Genomic DNA, 20,252 nt, shown 5'->3' with positions numbered 1-20,252 from the left:
AATAGCTAAAACATGGAAAGAGCCTAAGTGTCCATCAACGGACGAATGGATCAAGAAGATGTGGTTTATCTATACGATGGAATACCACATGGCAATGAGAAAGAATGAAATCTGGCCATGTGTAGCTACATGGATGGACCTTGAGGCTGTTATGCTGAGCGAAATAAGTCAGGCAGAGAAGGACAAATATATGTTTGCACGTATAGGAGGATTAGGAGGAACTTAACGGGGGACCATGGGGGAGAAGAAGCGGGGAAATGGTGGGGGACAGGGAGAGAGGCAAACCATGAGAGACTCTTGAATGCTGAGAACAAACTAAGGACTGATGGGTGGGGGGGGTAGATGGGTATGGAGGGGGGCACTTGTGGGGATGAGCACTGGGTGTTATATGGAAACCAACCTGACAAACTATTTGTAACAAAAATTTTTTTAAAATAAACATTAAAAAAAAAAACAGGCAGCAACCTCCTTGACCTCGGCTACAGCAACTTTTTTTTTTTTTAATTTTTATAGCTTATTTTTGAGACAGAGAGAGACAGAACATGAGCTGGGGAGGGGACAGAGAGAGAGGGAGACAGAATCTGAAACAGGCTCCAGGTTCTGAGCTTCGGCTACAGCAACTTCTTAGTCGACACGTCTCTGGAGGCAAGGGAAGCAAAAGTAAAAATGAACTATTGGGACCTCATCAAGATAAAAAGCTTCTGCACAGCAAAGGAAACATTCAGCAAAACTAAAAGGCAACCAACAGAATGGGAGGAGATATTTGCAAATGACATTTCAGATAAAGGTTTAGGATCCAAAATCTGTAAAGAACTTCTCAAACTCAACAGCCAAAAAACAAATAATCCAGTGAGGAAATGGGCAGAAGACATGAACAGACACTTTTCCAAAGAAGACATCCAGATGGCCAACAGGCACATGAAAAGATGCTCAATATCACTCATCATCAGGGAAATACAGATCAAAACCACAAAGAGATACCACCTCACACCGTCACAATGGCTAAAATGAATAACTCAGGCAACAACAGATGTTGGTGAGGATGCAGAGAAAGGGTAGCACTGTTGGTGGGAATGAAAACTGGTGCAACCACTCTGGAGAACAGGATGTGGGTTCCTCAAAAAATTAAAAATAGAATTATGACTCTGTGGCCCAGCAATTGCACTAGTAGGTATATTTATCCAAAGGATACCAAAATGCTGATTCAAAGGGGCATATGCCCCCCAATGTTCATAGCAGTGCTATCAACAATAGCCAAATTATGGAAAGGGCCCAAATGTCCATCCACTGATGAATAGATAAAGATGTGATGTGTGTGTGTGTGTATGAAATACACATATCCAGCAATGTGGATGAAACTAGAGAATGTTATACTAAGTAAAATACGCCAAGTGTTGGGATGAGCACTGGGTGTCCTATGTAAGTGATGAATCACTAGGTTCTTCTCCTAAAACTAATACTACACCGTGTGTTAACTAACTTGAATTTAAATAAAAAGAAATGGAGGAAAAAAGGTTAAAATGGTAAATATTAGGTGATGTAAATGTTATTAAAATAAAACATTTTAAAAAGGTAATACCTGGCAAGACCATATAAGAAAAATAAAGCCCTCCGTGGGTTTTTAGAACACCACTGAGGCAGTGGTACTGGCCAAATGTGAACCAGTGTTCAGTATTTGTTTCAGATCAGGAAACTGATGCCCAAGATCTTAAAATCAGTAAAGAGTAGCGCTCATAATTAAACTCCAAAGATTTTGTTTTCCCCCTGCTATGCCTAGGCCTTCCAACTCTCAGTCATACAGGTTTGCTCGCTGCTTTGCCGGCATCCTTAATCCAGACCACTCCAGGCCTCCATTTTCTTACCTATCCTCCTACAGGGTGTGCTGTTTTACTTCTGAACACTTTAAAACCACAAGACAGAGCTGAATATGCTTAACATACTGTTAATCACACACCCCCTCCACCTACCCCCAAAACTCTGGCATAGGCTTATTTTTTAAGAAAGAATTTTAAAAAATGGGGTAGACAGTCTCAGAAATACATATATGGAAATGACAACAGTGGGAGGAAAACCAAGCTAAGCCCAATCCTAACAATTCTTAATCATCATTCAGATACTTTTTTTTTTTAATTTGATGTGATACTAGGGAGAAGGTTAGCAATTAGATAACTGTTAGAATTGACAGAAAAGACTCATCAGCGTATGTCTTATAAAGACTGGAGGAGAGGGGGCATATCCCTTTTTCTAGAGAAACACAAACATGGAAACATGATGGCCCAAGAAAGAGCATTCATCACAAGCAGGATCCACATCTGCAGAGCTTTTGTGGCCACAGGGTATGTTCAGAGTGCTCTTTCAAGTATTAGTTGTGCACACAGGCAGTGGACAGTGGTTAAGCCCTCTGGAACCATCTTACCAGAGGAGAGGGAGGTGGTGGTCTGACTTCCTTCAAAGACAGATACTGTCTAAGTTCACAGTGCATGGTGTTCATCCAAACCAGACAGGAACCAAGGGTCTGAGAGAGTGCTGAATCTTTGCCAAGAATGGGATTTCAAGAAGGAAACTGATCTGAATCAAATTTGGATTTAGGTAGAATGAATAAAAATTAAAATAAACCAACAGACTAAACATCTTTCATTGTTCAGGAAGCACTAGCACAGTTTTTGGTAATTTGTGAAACATCTGGCATAGAAATTGTCAGGGTCACTAAATTTCAAGTTACCCCAAAATCCTAGTGATTTTTTTAAAACAGTTTTTTAAGTTTATTGTTTTTGAGAGAGACACAGAACATGAGTGGGAGAGGGAAAGAGTGAGGGAGACTCAGAATCTGAAGCAGGCTCTAGGGTCCGCATGGAGCCCAACACGGGGCTTGAACCCACGAACTGTAAGATCGTGACCTGAGGTGAAGTCCAACGCTTAACTGACTGAGCCACCCAGGTGTCCCTATTTCTAATTTAAGTTGAAGTCCATATTCTAAAATGCAGGATTATTTGACATTTAAATCCAAATTGGTTTTTGACTGATAATTCCCCTAGAACATTTTGCCAAATCTAGATCTGATCTGAATAATGCTTTGTCAAGGGGTGCCTGGGTGGCTCAGTTTGTTAAGCATCCAACTCTTTAAAAATTTTTTATGTTTATTTATTTTTGAGAGACACACAGTGTGAGTGGAGAAGGGGCAGAAAGAGGGAGACACAGAATCAGAAGCAGGCTCCAGGCTCTGAGCTGTCAGCACAGAGCCCAACATGGGGCTTGAACCCAGGAACTGAGTGATTGTGACCTGAAGTGAAGTCCGATGCCTAACTGACTGAGCCACCGAGGCACCCCAAGCATCCAACTCTTGATTTCAGCACAGGTCATGATCTCACAGTTCGTGAGATGGAGCCCCATGTTGGGCTCTGCACTGACAACTTGGAGCTTGCTTGGGATTCTCTGTCTCCTTCTCTCTTTGCCCCTCCCCTGCTTGTTCATTCTCTCTCTCTCTCTCTCTGTCTCTCAAAATAATAAATAAGCTTAAAAAATGCTGGGGTGCCTGGGCCTTCAGTCAGTGCCCAGTTCTTGATTTTAGCTGATCTCATGGTTCGTGTCTTCGAGTCCCGCACCTGGCTTAGCACTGACAGTGCAGAGCCTACTTGGGATTCACTGTCTCCCTCTCTCGGTGCCCCTTCCCCATCTCAAAATAAATAAACTTAAAAAAAATTTTTTTAGTTAAATAATGCTATATCAAGAATGGGCTATTTTTTTTTTTTTTGTTTTGCCTTCTTTTTAACCTAAGGGAAAGTGTTTTTTAATGTTTAGTTTTGAGAGAGAGAGAAAGACACAGAATTCCAAGCAGGCTCCAGCTTCCAAGCTATCACCACAGAGCCCAATGCTGGACTTGTATTCACGAACTGTGAGGTCATGACTTGAGCCAAAGTCGGATGCTCATCTGACTGAGCCACTGAGCTCCTAACGGAAATTTTTGAAAAAATGTTTATTTTTAAGAGTGAGAGAGAGAGCACGCACGCAAGTGGGGGAGGGGCATAGAGAGAGAGAGGAGACAGAATTCAAAGCACGCTCCAGGCTCTGAGCTGTCAGCCGCGAGCCCGATGCAGGGGCTTGGACTTAGGAACTATGGGATCACGCCCTGAGCCGAAATCAAGAGCTGGAGGATGCTCAACCCAGCTGAGCCACCCAGGTGCCCAAAGGGAAATCATTTAAAAAAAAAAAAAAAAAAAAAGGAAAAATAAATTCTTTAAAGAAATGTTAGAAGATGTTTTCAAAATTAAACCAAGGTTTTTTGAGCCATCAGCCATCTTTCATCCTTCTGAACTTTTCTCTTTCTGCCCCTTAGTGGCCTTTAAGTAATTGTAGCTCTGGAAACCCTTCCCTTTTTTTTCTCAGTCCCAACCTTCACATGTCTTAACAGTGCCATGTGTGATTACCGACAATTGTGGAAGCCCATTTTCGTGGAATGGAAAGACTGGCCGTTAAACTTTTTAAATGTATGTTTATTTTGAGAGAGAGAGACAAAGAGCGAGCAGGGGAAAGGCAGGGAGAGAGGGAGACACAGAATCGAAAGCAGGCTCCAGGCTCTGAGCTGTCAGCACAGAGCTGATGCGGGGTTTGAACTCATGAACTGTGAGATCATGACCTGAGCTGAAGTCGGGCGCTTAACCAACTGAGCCATCCAGGTGCCCCAAGGAATATCTATCTAAATAGCCATAAAGTCTTATTTCAATATTATATGGTGTAAAGGGCTTAATTTTTATGTACCCAAATCTGAGAGTTTAGTTTTCTTCCACATTTGATCACCTCACTGGGCTTGCTGGTGTACAAAGTTTTGTGAAAAATTTTTCTAAGTGAATGCCCCACTTGTTTTAAATTACTCCCCCCTCCCCCCCTTTTTTTTTTCTTAGCAAAAACAGAGAGAAAACATAGTTGTTTAAAAAGACGGGGCGGTGGGCGGGGAAACCAGACCAAACCCTCATTCCATTCAGAGTTCTGTTCATCTTACTTTGAAGTCAAAGGGTAGTGTAAAGTTTTGATTTGCAACAATTCTAAGATTATCCATTAACTACTCTAGCAAGCTTTCTACTCCCTTTGAAATGTACATCTAATTGTTAAAGGGGCCAGGCTCTTTTCTTTGAGTTTATCTTTTAAAAAGTGTATTTTAAGCAGAATGGTCTTTTAGAGTGATGGAGTAGCTTTTTACATGTTGAATGGATGTTTTAGAAAGTACTCTAACCTGCATGTGAGTCAGAGGCAACATGCTGAAGCTGCTAATTTTGGAATGAATAGCAAGTGAGTCAAAGTGCTCTGAACTCCATACCCCTGCTGGAAAGCAGGGAGCTGCAGAAATCATTCTTTATTACAAAACCACTCAAAATGCTGTGTAGCATGTATTGCCCCATTTTTGGAGATAGCATGTAAACATAAAAGTTGCAGGTTCCCTGGCCTGGCCAAAAGAGTTTATTCTTCTAGCGACAAAATGGGCGCTAATGTTTACCTGGTGTCCAGTTTGACGATGTGTATCTGAAGAGGAAGGGCAGGAGATCAGGGAATCAAAATCTTCACAGGCAAGGACAGTTGATGACTGCATTACTGGAATCTGTTTATCTCTCAAAGGGCACAGTAACTGCAACAGCTGTGGGTGATAACTGCTGTTGATTCCCCCCTCCACCCCCCCGCTCAGTTCTGCAAAGGTAGTTGAAGTTCTACCAGTGCCGAGCCTGCAATGCTCTGGTGAAGCTGTTTTTGTCTTGCTTTCCTGGCCTCCCGAAATTACTGCCTTTTTTTTTTTTTTAAAGCACTCCGTACTTGAGTCAGCAGCTATTACTTCAAGTCCACATCTTTAAATATCCTGTAGTTCCTCGTTTAATTATTCCCCAAAGATGTATAGTTTAACCTCTATGTACAAAAGTTTTATCATATTCTTTATGTGATAAATTATATACATGTTACATAAAAGACCGTAAGCTAAAACCACCCATCCCTTTAAAAAGCTGAAGGCAAGGGCAGTTGTGGCTGAAGACCATGATAGCAGTGGCCAAATAACACAATTTTATAAAATACTATAGATCATTATTGGACCTTTCTTGAGCAGTGACCTCCTTGCTTTGCTGGTACATACCACCACTGGGTTTCAAGGGTTTCTGGAAGTAAAGTGATTTAGGGTTCCTTTCTATTGGGTGTTCTGTCATGCAACTGTTCGTCAAGGAGAAGCTTGAGTTTCTACTGCACTTATGTCAGTTTTATTGGAGCTGTTTTTATTCTGTGGCTACCCATTTAATTTCCTTCATGGTTGACTAAAAGCCAGAGGGCTCGGCCTGGGTTCTCCATGGAAAAACACCATCTGATGTCTCCCTGTGTCTGGCACTGTGGCTCCTCTGCAGGGGAAGAGGTAGAGAGGGGAGAAGCCAACCCAGCAAGATGACTTTTTTTTTTTTTTCAATGTTTGTTTTTGAGAGAGTGTGTGTGTGAGTGGGGAAGGGGAGAGAGAGAGGGAAAGAGAGAATCCCAAGCGGGCTCTGTGCTGTCAGTGCAGCGTCCAGTGTGAGTCATGAACCTATGAACAGTAAGGTCTTACCTGAGCTGGAACCAAGAGTCGGACTCTAAACCATCTGAGCTACCCAGGCACCACCTCCTCCAACAAGATGACTTTCTTAGGCTCCTACCCCAACCTCTCAAAAAGGGCTCTGTCTCTAGACTCTAGTGAGGGGAGAGGAACCTCTCCCTTCGGCCGGCTGGTCTGAAACATGTCATCTAGGGGCACCTGGGTGGCTCAGTCGGTTAAGTGTCCGACTTCGGCTCAGGTCATGATCTCACGGTTCTTGGGTTTGAGCCTCGCGTTGGGCTCTGTGCTGACAGCTAGCTCAGAGCCTGGAGCCTGCTTCAGATTCTGTGTCTCCCTCTCTCTCTGACCCTCCCCTGTTCACGCTGTCTCTCTCTCTCTCTCAGAAATAAATAAAAAAACATTAAAAAAAAAAAAGAAACGTCATGTATAGATGAATGAACTATTGAATCACCGTTTACTTGAAGTAGAGATGGTTGGGAGGAAGGGGAAACTGAGCTACTCTTTGTTTTCTTTCTGTCACGCGTGGTGTAGAATGAACAGATATTTTTGGATATGAGTTTTTGGATAACAAAACAATAAATAGGGTTTCACACAATCCACAAATGTCTTCTATGGGTAGCAAAAGTTGTTGCTTGAATGATGAAAAATGTTTAAGGAGCAGGCAGCATTCAAGTTGTTGGCAAGGTTTTGGTAATCCCTGACTGGTGTGCAGCCCTGGAGTAAACCAGTTTGAGGACATTAATAAAAGACTAATTCCTACCCTGAAAATACGTTCACATAAAGTCTACTTGAAACAACTTCTCTACAAAATGATATCATTTCTCATGTAGATAGTGGCCTCTGTTGTATTAGGCTTTGTGTTCATTTTTAAAGTTAGGTTAAGTAGGGAGACATCTACCCAACATTTTCATGTCCTTAGACATGTAGCCCTTTTTGAGAAATATGAATTTTGCCTAATATTCATGCTTTCTGCTAAACTAACGTGTGTGCCCATCTCCAGAGGATGAGACATTGGCAGAGATTCATCAAATAGCCTGCAGCAATCATGGGAGACCCAGGCTGCAAGTAGAACATACCAGATCTCCTGGGAACTGCTACCTCAATAAGGAAGGATCTCTAGGACCCAGAGATCCAGCATCCCTAGACTATGTTCTCCAGCCCCCTTCCCTCCCCTAGATTCCCTTACTTAACAACGACCAAAGAAATCTTTTTTGAACTTGTAGATTTGCGCCAAGGGTGAGGAGGCGTATTAGAAGCTGAAGTTCTTGTTTTATTTCAATAGCAGCAACAGCAACACATTTGAATGAAATAACACCCCTTATAGTTGAAGAACTAAGTTTCCACTTAAGCATAATTTGGATTTGCCAAACTCACCACTTTTAAAAGACCCAAAACAATTCACCTTATTATTCCTTTTAAGGATCATTTAGTAGAGCAGGGGGAAAAATAAACCACTAATAAAGGAAAATTAGTTTGGCAAGCATGTGTTCTTAGTTTCATCAAAAGAATGACTGGTAAATTTTTTTTTTTTTTTGAATACTGAACAGTGCCTTTTAAAAAGTTATAATAGATCCTTTGGGTACTTACTGAAGTAGATTAACACATTAAGTCTGGATTCAAATTCTAAATAAAGCCGATGAATACACATAATTATATCCTACATGCCTTAAATCAGGTTATTCATTTTCCTTGGAACTGAGCTAGAATTCATCTTTCCACTTTGTCTAATTTCACTTACTGAGAGTAATAAGGGCCTGGAGGAATGAGCCAGTTTGCGGTCCCCTTTATCAACAGCTGTCTTATCTTTGCAGCCACCAGTGGATTTCTTAGACCAGCACTGTTCAATAGAAATACAATGTAAGCCATGTATGTAATTTATAATTTTCTTTCCATATTAAAAAAATTTTTTTAATGTCTATTTATTTTTGAGAGAGAGTGTGAGTAGGGAGAGGGGCAGAGAGAGAGACACAGAATCCGAAGCAGACTCCAGGCTCTGAGCTGTCAGCACAGAGCCCAACAGCGAGATCACGACCTTAGCTGAAGTCAGACACCCAACCGACTGAGACACCCAGGCACCCCTCTACTTTCCAGTATTTAAAAGAATTACAACAGGGGCACCTGGGTGGCTAAATTGGTTAAGCGTTGACTTCGGCTCAGGTCATGATCTCACAGCTTGTGAGTTCGAGCCCTGCGTTGGGCTCTGTGATGACTGCCTGGAGCCTGCTTCAAATTCTGTGCCTCCACCTCTTTCTGCCCCTACCCTGCTTGTGCTCTGTTTCTCTCTCTCTCAAAAATAAATAAACATTAAAAAAAATTAAAAACAAATGAAATTAGTTTCATGATATGTTTTAACTAATATAGCCAAAATATTATTTCAACATGGAACCAATTTTAAAATTATGGAGATATATTTTTTTAAATTTTTTTAAAAATATTTTTATTTCTAGGAGAGAGAGAGAGAGACAGCGTGAGCAGGGGAGGGTCAGAGAGAGAGGGAGATACAGACTCTGAAATAGGCTCCAGGCTCTGAGCTGGCAGTCAGCACAGAGCCCAACGCGGGGCTCAAAGCCACAAACTGCGAGATCATGACCTAAGCAAAAGTCGGATGCTTAACTGACTAAGCCACCCAGGCGCCCCTATTTTTTTAAATTTTTAATGTTTTTATTTGTGAGAGAGAGAGAGAATGTGAGCGGGAAGGGTCAGAGAGAGAGAGAGCCACAGAATCAGAAACAGGCTCCGGGCTCTGAGCTGTCAGCACAGAGCCCGACTTGGAGCTTGAACCCACGAACCGTGAGATCATGACCTGAGCTGAAGTCGGACGCTTAACCGACTGAGCCACCCAGGTGCCCCAAATATGGAGATATTTTGCACGTTTTCCCACTCTCTTCTAAATTTTCTGTATTTTACCCTTGTAGCACATCTCAGTTGAACCAGCTACTTTTCAGGTGCTCAGTAGCCCCTGTGCGGCTGGTAGCTAGCATGTTGCACAGCACCGCGGTGCAGCTGGAGGTGAGGCTGCAGTAGCAAAGCAGGCGAGCTTTTATCTGTTAAGGCAGGACTGGGAGCTTTACCCTAAAGGCTATGGGAACCATCAAAGGATCTTAGGCAGAGAAGTGTTTTTAGTTTTGAACTTAATCTAGTGGTCTCAGAGAATTCAGAGATGCAGGAGTGGGGGGCTCAAGGAAGCATGCTAGAAGGCCATTGTCATCTGAGTGTATGATAGGAACCCAAACTAAAACACAGGGAACACAGACTAAAGGAAGTGTGTCTGAGACGGAGAGGAGGTAAAATTATCAGAATCTGGTAGTGACTCCTGGGTCTGTAATCTAGGATGATTTGCAGGTTTCTCCCTTGGAGAGTTGGGCCAGAAGTAAAGTGGAGGGAGGGCAGGTTGTGAGGGGGAGAGGACGTCAGCATGTCGTGTTCACTGTGAAGTGATATAAGGCTGAGGTCTCAGGACAGCTTTATAGAAAAGGTGGGACTTGAGCAGAGTCTTAAAGAATGGGTAGGATTCAGAAAGTCAGAGAAGAGATAGCAGAAATGTAAGAGGTAAGAACGTATGAGATGTGTTTAAGCAACACTATTTGAATAAACCTGTCCTGCTGGGCCAGATGGGATTAGGGCTGAGATCAAAGCCAGCCTTATGCAGTTTGCAGACATGTTTTGTTGGCTCTCGTGGGGTTGGATCATGCTGTGTTTTAAATTTAAGGTAGATGCCAACATTTCCACACACACAAAATTTCTGACTCCCTTTTAAAACAAAAGGCGACTGGGAGGTGGACTTGGCAGCTTAAGTATGTGTTCCCTCTCTCCAGGAAATCTGTTTCACTCCTTCATGCCACTTGCCTGAGTCCTGTAGATACTTGAGTTCTTTGCTTTTGAGTCAAGGATCAATAGGTAATAAAGGCACAAAGACGACTGGTGACAGATTAGGAAGGGCTTTTAATACCAAACTAAATATAAATGTAAACGGTGGTCAACTAATGAATGAGGGATTGATCAGATTAAAGTCCTATTTAGAAGAATTATTCCAGACCAGTGTGGAAATACAGAAGTTAGGGAGAAGAGTTACCAGATTTGGAAGGGAGAAGACATATACGATGGTGTTGGCATATCCAAGTGGGCCTAAAATGTGAAATGGAAGTTTCTTAAGAAGACGTCATGCCTCAAGGCTACTTAGGACCACTTGGAAACCAATGGGCCATTCAGCTTGCAGGGTAATTTGCATGTTTTTAGAATTCAGGCCAAAGTCTGGTGTAGGGAACAGCAAGTCTGACTGTTTGAAACAACTTTTTGGGTTAGTTAAACCATCTCTGTGATTTCAGAGAAAACAGTGGCAGTAGAGACATGCTTTTTGTCCTTGTGAGTACAGATAGATGATCACTGAGAAAATGGAAGGGCTAAGATAGGGGTGAAACTTGGGGGCTGTGGGAGCAAAGCTTATGTCAGTGGGTGCTGAGTTGCTGCGTGTTTTTCACCCAGTATAACACCTGGCTGGTCACACTGCCTTTTAAAACATTGTCAGGTTGTTTCACAGTCATTAAGTACACTGCAGATAGAGAGAAAAGGTCCTTGAAAAAAGACAGGTTAAAATTGGGTGCCTGGGTGGTTCAGTCAGTTAACCAACTGATTCTTTTTTAATGTTTATTTATTTTTGAGAGAGAGAGATAGAGATGGGGGGTGGCGGCAGAAAAAGAGGGAGACACAGAATCTGAAGCAGGCTCCAGGTTCTGAGCTGACAGCACAAAGTCTGATGTGGGGCTCAAGGTCACGAACTGCGAGATCATGACCTGAGCTGAAATTGGACACTCAACCGACTGAGCCACCCAGACACCCCAACCAAAAGGGTAAATATGTTAGGTGATAGATATGTTAAATAACTTGATGGGGAAACCTTTTTATAATGTATATGTGTTATCAGTGATAGGTCATATATTTTAAATACTTGAGGTACTATTGCTATCTCCATTTTACAGACAAGGCAACTGAGGACCTAGAGGTTAAGGAATTACTCAAGGTCACAAGCCTGATAAGGGATGGAACCAAGACTTGAACCCAAGCAGTCTCTCCTAGAGGCTTTTCTCTTAACCACTGTGTTAAACTGCCTCTGTTATCTGTCTGTTCTGATGCCACACAGATAGGCAAATTTGCAGGTTGGGAACCTTACTTACGCTTTTATCCCAGAAACTCCACTCCAGCTTATTTCAGAGGTGTCAGTTTGGTTCAGGTCCTCCTACAAGACACAAAACTGCCTTAAACTGCCTGTAAGGAGAACAAATAGGGGCGCCTGGGTGGCTCAGTTGGTTAAGCATCCGACTTCAGCTCAGGTCATGATCTCACAGTTCATGGGTTCAAACGCCGCGTCGGGTTCTGTGCTGACAGCTAGCTCAGAGCCTGGAGGCTGCTTCAGATTATGTGTCTCCCTCTCTCTCTGACCCTCCCCTGCTCATGCTGTCTCTCTCTCTCTTTCTCAGAAATAAATGAAACATTAAAAAATAAAAATAAACAAAAAATAAAAAAAAACAAAAAAAGGGGTGACCTTGAGAGAACAAGGTTGAATGGTGTGTTCAGAGTATGTTCTCTTCCTTTAGCTAATGGCTCGATGCCAACTTCTAAAATGTGCGTTGGTCACCTTTTTTTGAAATAGGACCTCTCTTAACAATTCTTACTTCTTTTGTGCAAGCTAAATCATGTTAGCTCTGCCTTCGTATGTCCTGATGAACAATGATCACAGGAGAAATTTGATAAATATTTGGAATTGGAAGGAGGTGAGAATCCATAACATTATGGAGATACAAAGGCGTTGTGTGTCAAAACTTGTCAATTTTTTTCTACTGCTCTTAGTGCTGCTTCTTTCTCTCTGGTCCACAGATGAAATATGTGAATGAAAGATTTCAAGATGGAAAAAACAAAGAGGTGGTTCTCATGTGCATTGGCATCACTTCAGGAGTCGGACGGTTGCTCTTTGGCCGGATCGCAGATTATGTGCCTGGTGTGAAGAAGGTTTATCTTCAGGTACTTTCTTAAGCCGCTTTCCCCCCAGCAGAATGGTCTTTGTCACCTCATGGCTCGTTATATATATCTATTTGCTTACATTCTTCCATAAAAATGACAAATGTTTTCTAGAACCTAACTTCTACCAGCAGTTTTTCAAGGGCAAAATCAGATATAAATGTTGGGTTTTCAACATGAGAAATTAACGATCAAACAGCAATCTTATTTGTTTTGTTGGGACTCCACCAAATCAGGGTGGTTTTTGCCCACTGCTTTTCCTAAGAATGTTTCATTTCTGGCACAGTTCTCACAGTCATGTGCCTTTTGCACGATCTTGTGAAATTCAGGGGTGTGTTTCTTTTGAACTTTTTTACTGCACGTGGCCTCTGGGTGTTGAGGGGTGTGCACTACACAAATGCTAATTCCAGGCTCACACGGACACTCATTTGACACACACTTAAACGCTCCTCCATGCCAGACACCGTGCTAAATGCTGCGGATGAAGCATGAAACATGGTCTTTGCCCTCAATTAGTGGCGAACGGTCTCATGGGGAGACAGATGAAGCAGTGTTGCAGCAAAGGGGAATAATGGCCATGCTAGGCAGGGCTGGAAACATAGGCACCAAACCTCTGAATCACTAGCGAGGCTCTGAACAGGCCTCCTGGCTGGTGTGGTGGTAAGAGGTGAGTGACAGCCAGAAAGAGAAGGAAGACAGAGAAGTGTGTTCCAAGCAGAGGAAACCGCACGGGCAAAGACGTGGAGGTGAGACATAGTATATTATGTCTGGGAAACTTGAGTGTTTGAATGGAGTAAAGGGAGAGCGGTGAACTGATTGGCTGCAGGGAGGCAGGAGTCAGGTTAGGAAGAAGGTGACACTATCCTAAAATCTACCAGGAGCCACTAGAGGGTTTTAACCAAGGCAGTGACATGACAGGAGTTGTCGTTTATTAAGGTGAGTGCCCTGGCCGTGGGTGGTGACACAGGAGGGCAGGAGCTCAGGTAGTCACAAAAGGCTACATGTGGTGCATCTCTGTTTCGGTGGAGTGGCCGGAGCAGGCAGCGCCACAGAGACAGAGTGGATTCCTGGTGGCCTGGGGCTGGGGGAGGGCGGTGGGGGATAACTGCTGCAGGCTCTGGGGGTTCTTCCTGGGGTGGTATAAATATTCCAAAACGAGGCAGTAGTGACAGCTGTACAACTTTGTTAAAGGACTAAAACCCACTGGATTATTTACTTTAAATGGGTGAATTTTATGATATATAAATTGATATCTCTATCAAGCTGTTATTTAAAAAAAAAAAAGAGTGGAGGCAGGGTAGGTACTAGTATTAGTTGGAGGCTGTTGAAGTAGTGTAGGCAGGAGGGGCCAAGGCAGAGACCCTGGAATCCAACAAGAGTGAAGTCGGGATGTGGGAATAAGAGTGTGATGGAGCCACGAAGCCGGGTCTGAGATCTGTGGCCCCAGTGACAGTGGATGGTTGTGCTGTTGAGTCAAGATTAGTCATTTCAGTAAATGGGAGTAAGATGTGGAGTTCACTTTTGCCATGTTAAATTTGTGGTGCTTATGAGAGAGCCATGCTGCATGTGGAGCTCCCGAGAGTCGAAGGGACCCGAGGGACTTTGGCATTCGTGGGCTGTGTGGGTAAGCAGAGGACCAGGGGTGTGCATGGAGACTGAAGGGAGCGGCCAGCTCAGTGGGAAAGAAGCAGGCATAGAGTGTTTCAGGGATAGGAGGGGGCAGAGGGTCGGTAGCTAGTGAGAGGGCAAGCACATTAAAGCCTAAAAGGTTTCCATTGCATTTAGCAACAGAGGTTCAGTGCAGTGGCAGGTGCTAAAGATTGATCATGATTAGGGGCGCCTGGGTGGCTCAGTCGGTTCGGCTCAGCTTATGATCTCGTGGTCCTTGGGTTCAAGCCCTGCACTGGGTGCTATGCTGACAGCTCAGAGCCTGGAGCCTGCTTCAGATCCTCTGTCTCCCTCTCTCTCTGCCCCTTCCCTGCTCATGCGCTGTCTTTTTCGGTCTCTCAAAAATAAATAAATAAACGTTAATAAATTAAAAAAAAAGATTGATCATGATTAGTGGAATAAATGGAAATGTAGTCTACTTTGCCCAAAAGCTTGACCGTGGAAGGAAAGTGAAGGGGAGCCCAGGGAAGAGGACAACTTGAGACTGGGGAATTGAGTGTGCCAGCTCACTGTATCGATAGGAGGCAGTTTTCGAGCTGGGCCTTGAAGTAGAGCTGGGATTTACGTGCAGGAAAATGACTGGAAAAAGCATTCATTACAGATTAAGAAACTTCCATGAGTTGATTTGAAATGACCCAGCCACTATTTATTGAGTACTTCCATGTGCCAGACAGTGAGCTAAGTGCCCCACATGCAATCTCCCTTATTCCTTGCCCCAGCCCTAAGACGAAAGTATCGTCATTTTTTCCACTCAGGTACGAGCCCTAGGGAACAGAGGCTGCCTCACTGTGGGTATGTAGAAAGGAGTCTGGCCACATAGCAGAAGGAAGCGTAGAAAGCTGGTAGAGTGTTACTTTTACAAGTATTTACTGTATTTTTATCGTTCCCCCTTTTATTAAGATCTAACTGGATATTCTTGTGGAACATTTGGTTTTGTTCTCAAGTGTCAAGAGAACCCTCTAATGGACATTTGATGCATTACAGACTTTTAAAAATATATTTATTTTGAGAAAGAGAGCATGCAAGCAGGGGAGGGGTAAAGACAGAGGTAAAGAGAGAGAACTTGAAGTAGGCTCTACAGTGTCAGCACAGAGCCCAACATGGGGCTCGAAACTGAAATCATGACCTGAGCCGAAATCAAGAGTCAGACGCTTAATGGACTGAGCCACCCAGGCAGCCCTACATTATAGACTTTCAGCTTCCTTTCCCAACCCTGCAAAAGGTTGTGTCTACTGTGCTCCAGCCTAGACCTTGGTGGGGTGATACAAACAAGACATACATGGCCCCCGAGTTCCTGGTGCAATACCGGAGGCAGGAAAAATGAAGAACTCAAGAAGGCAGGGAGAGTGACCAGGGAAGAGGTTGGAAAGCTAGGAGGGGCCAGGTTATACAGGGCCTCGAAAGTCCAGCTGAAGAGATTTTGCTTTAAGTGTTGTGAGTCTTCGTTAGCGAATGAAGTGGTCTGCTTTCACATTTTAAAGTCATTGTTGAAGATGTGGGACGCCTGGGTGGCTCAGTCGGTTAAGCGTTCGACCTCAGCTCAGGTCATGATCTCGCGGTTCATGGGTTCGAGCCCTACATCGGGCTCTGTGCTGACAGCTCAGAGCCTGGAGCCTGCTTTGGATTCTGTGTCTCCCTCTCTCTCTGACCCTCCCCTCCTCAAGCTGTGTGTGTGTCTCTCTCTCAGAAATAAATAAAAAACATTAAAAAAAATTAAAGTCACTGTGGAGGATAATTTACTGGGTGGAAGCAGTAATGCATTCTCCACAGTAGTATATGCTGAATCACGGGTGACATGACTGCATTTCAGAGAGCCCATGGAGGAGGAGGAAGGCCTTCAGTGTGTCCCGAGGCTGCTGGGAGCCACCCATGCTCTCCTCCTGTGAACACAATGGCACAGGAGCCAACACAGACCTTACCTGTGTGGCTACTGCACTCACTCCTTTGTATCACTCCCCTCCTCTGTCTCCTTTTTCCTGGCTTCCCTGCCCAACTCCCAACCATTCGGTGTGGGCTTTGCTTCTTGGCTGCTCTCTGCTGTTGGCAGCCCCAGCTCTGTCTGTTTGCTTCCTCCGTTCTCTTGCCCTTGCTGGCTGGCCGCCTTCCGGCCTTTAGGAGTTGGAATGCTCCCATTCCTTACCTTGCTGTTGTTGGTGGCGCAGACATACCCACTGCCTGCTTTTGTCTGTTACAGCCCACCTCCACCCTGTCTCCTAGCAGCTGGGCACAGATCACACCTCACAGCCTCCCACACAGTCTAATTTCTGGTCACAGGCATCTTGGGTTTGGGAGACTGCAGAGCAGAAAAGCACAGGCTCTGGAGTGAGACATAAGTTCATTCCATTCCTCGTCACCAGCTGTCTTCAGGACCGGCAGAGGGCTGTGGTAAGGATTCATGGTGACAACTTATGTAAAGTGCCGGCCCAGAATGGAGGATTAATGAATCCTTGCTGTTATTGTGTGGCTTGAGAGGGGCAGACAGGGGAGAATCCCAAGCAGGCTCCAAGCTGCCAGTGCAGAGCCCGACATGGGGCTCAAACTCAGGAAACCATGAGATCATGACCTGAACTGAAATCAAGAGTCGGACGCTTAGCTCACTGAACAACACAGGCATCCCCTTTTCATTTCATCTAATACTGAAGCAAATCCTGATTTGGAACAGATCTCAAGAATGGAGACTTCAGTTATCCTGAACTAGATTAGATCTTTGCTTATACGGCACTTAGCTTATAGATCACTCACATTTTGCTGAAGAGTCCTGAATTTAAACACTATCAAGATCCTGGCTTCCAGGTATTTTCAGCTAACAGATTTTTTTTTTTTTAAGTTCATTTATTTTGAGAGAGAGAGGGACAGAGAGAGCACAAGCTGGGGAGGAACAGACAGAGAGGGGGAGAGAGAGAGAGAGAGAGAGAGAGAGAGAGAGAGAGAGAACCTCAAGCAGGCTCCGCACTGTCAGCACAGAGCCCAACATGGGGCTCAGACTCATGAACTGTGAGATCATGACCTGAGCCAAAATCAAGAGTCAGATGCTTAACTGACTGAGCCACTCAGGCGCCCCCAGCCTAACAGTTTTAAATGCTGAGAGATGACGGAATTGCATTATATGGAATAATAATGGTTAAAGGCTTTCTGCTCTGGGTTCCTAGCCAGAGGCTCTAAAAGTCTGGAAACTTTATATTAAATAAATTTGTAGAAGCAACGCTTGAACCTAACTGTGGCCAGTTGCGTGTCTGCCTCTGTAAATGCCTCCTGCTTATTCAGGTGCAGCTCATTTTTCCTCTTGAGCTATACTTAGATTCCTGAGCAGAACTTAAACTGACATTTCTCCAAGAATGTTCTCTCTGTGATAGAAATAGGGAGGGATAATATTTAAAAAATGATAATTCTTTTGGTTCTTAAAGTATGTAAACTAAATCAAGCAAGGGGTTATTCTTATAAAGCCTATAATATTGTGACAGAAGAGGGGCGCCTGGGTGGCTCAGTCGGTTGAGCGTCCGACTTCAGCTCAGGTCATGATCTTGCAGTTTGTGGGTTTGAACCCCTCATTGGGCTCTGTACTAACAGCTCAGAGCCTGGAGCCTGCTTCGGATTCTGTGTCTCCCTCTCTCTCTGCCCACCCCCCTCCGCCCCCCGATCATGCTCTGTCTCTCAAGAATAAATAAATGTTAAAAAAAATTTTTTTTAAATATTGTGACAGAAGTTACTTCCTTGGATGGTTTTAAGAAAACAACAGCAAGAAATACATCTCAACTGTCAATGCCTTATTAAATTAAATGTCATTGCCAGAGACTAGAAGAGAATTAGGGACCTTTGAATACCTTTCTTAAATCTAACCAGAGTTGCTGTGTTCGAGGGGAGGAAAATAGACTGTAGTAATATTAAATTTATTCATCTTTCACACTGGGGCCCAGTATCTACATATCAATATTTGATGTGTGGATCAATATATATTTTTTAAAGTTATTATTTATTTAGGAATCTCTATACCCACCATGGGGCTTGAACTCATGACCCCGAGATCAAGAGTTACACGCTCTTCTGACTGGGCCAGCCAGGTACCCCTGGATCAATATTTATTTGAGGAAGTGATGAAGTACGGAATCTCTCATGTGAACAGTTTGCGAGCTATTTTCTGAGAAATGCTAAAGAATAAAATGTATAAATTCCTATGAACTCCATTCTTAAAGAAAAATCAAGAAATTTTACTTTTAAATAAAAATTTCTCTTTAAGTTATTAAAATTTAACAGTTTCAAACAATAACTAACAATTATTGCCAAATAATTGAAAGAGAAGATAGTTAATATAGTTTGAACTGAGGAGAACTTGTAGGCAGGTAAAGTGTTAAGAAATTATATGCTTCAAATATATAGTAATAAATTCAAAACCCTTACATGAGTGATTTTTTACAAAACTAACCAAAGAACAAAAATTGCAAGGGGCCAAAAATGTATCAGGATAACTACCAAAAGTAAAGCACCTGGGTCTCATGTTACATAAATTTGTCCAACAAAAACATTCATTTATTGAGCACAATTGACTTTGTGCCAAGTAGTATGCTAGGCTTTCACTAATTCACTGTGGTTCTCTGATCTTGGAAGAGATTTGTAGTGAACAAAATAGTAAAAGAATAGGAAACACATTCAAAGAAAAAAATATTCTTGAAAGCTGACACATAGAATAGTTACAGTGGCATGCTTGTGCATGTTTGGTCTGTGGCTCTACCAATTAAATCCATCGAATGTGGTCCCACATTCAATGTCCTGAAGTTTTATTCTAGATTCTCTGGAGTTTGTGATAATAGAGAAGTTTCTAAGATTCAAATGATTTTCTATGTTTATCTCCTTTTATGTTTTGTAGGTAGAGTTAAAAATGTATATATAATTAAGACTATTAAAGTATGGTTACTTTATCAATAACTCCTGGAGTCTTTACCTATTTGTGAATTTCAAACCAATTTCTACATTTTGATTTATTTTTAGATCTGTTTGTATAGATGGGAAGCATCAGGAAGCCTTTTTACTTGCTCAAGGTCGCAGAATGCTGGGACCTGGTCTTATTCCCCTGGACCTTTATTATTTCCAACCAATCAGGCTGCAAACCCAATTATATCCATGCTAAGAATTTCTCTGTGTTTTCATTGAAGTTGGGTTGGAGAAAAAGATATTTAAGTAGAAAATAAAAAATCAGGAGAATGGGAGATTGTGTTCTTTAGTAAATGCGAAGTGCCCCACTCATTAAAAAATATTTTTTTTACTGTTTTATTTATTTTTGAGAGAGAGATAGAGACACTGTGAGCAGTGGAGGGTCAGAGAGAGAGGGAGTTATAGAATCTGAAGACAGGCTCCAGGCTCTGAGCCAGCTGTCAGCACAGAGTCCCACGCGAGGCTCGAACCCATGAACCGTGAGATCATGACCTGAGTCGAAGTTGGATGCTTAACCGACTGAGCCACCCAGGTGCCCCTCATTTTTTAACAACCAACTCAGAGTCTTAAACTAATAATTATACCATGAAGCCATATTTTAATAATGAAGAAAAATTTTCAGTTGCGTGGTACGATGGTGTCAAAAAGAGATCTAACCTGGAGTTTGAAACTTTTTTCAAGAGCATGTTTCTTATTGTGGGGTCAGTGGACCACTTGTGTTAAAGTCACCTGGAGAGGGTGGCCAAACTGCTATTCCTGTCTCCCTACACTCAGTCTGAAGCTTCAGGAACTCCTCAGGTCATCCTGATGGGTACTAGGTTGTAGGTTGTGAGGGGCTGCCCTGAGCTGAGCCTCCACGCTTGCTATGCTGTAGGTGTGCCTCGTGGGTCCTAGGAAGCCAGAGTAGGCAGAGATGGTGATCCAGGTGGCTGCTTCCTGTGGTCTCTCCTGTCCTCCCTACCCCCTGGTCATTGGAGGGCACCTCTAGGAAGAGTAGCTCCTTCTGCTCTCTGCTACTGCCTGTGCAGACCCAGGGTTCCAGGATGGGCATGTTTTGGCACATTACTATCCCTCTCCCAGCATCACTATC

At 43.2% G+C, this 20,252-nt stretch overlaps 1 protein-coding gene across 2 annotated transcripts in view; it reads left to right on the top strand.

Annotated features, from left to right (window-relative positions):
• SLC16A10 (solute carrier family 16 member 10) overlaps positions 1–20,252 on the top strand; it is a 116,199-nt gene that overhangs the window by 90,977 nt on the left and 4,970 nt on the right. For both annotated transcript variants that reach the window (XM_039252200.1, XM_039252201.1), the window contains exon 4: positions 12,428–12,571. In XM_039252200.1, the coding sequence (XP_039108131.1) occupies positions 12,428–12,571 (144 nt within the window). The remainder of the gene's footprint in view (positions 1–12,427; positions 12,572–20,252) is intronic.

This window comes from Hyaena hyaena, unplaced genomic scaffold (assembly GCF_003009895.1).
Source record: "Hyaena hyaena isolate Hyena2069 unplaced genomic scaffold, ASM300989v1 scaffold_412, whole genome shotgun sequence".
Lineage (NCBI taxonomy): Eukaryota > Metazoa > Chordata > Mammalia > Carnivora > Hyaenidae > Hyaena > Hyaena hyaena.
The sequence above is the reverse complement of the archived record's forward strand: the minus strand, read 5'-3'. Positions and strand labels throughout refer to the sequence as shown.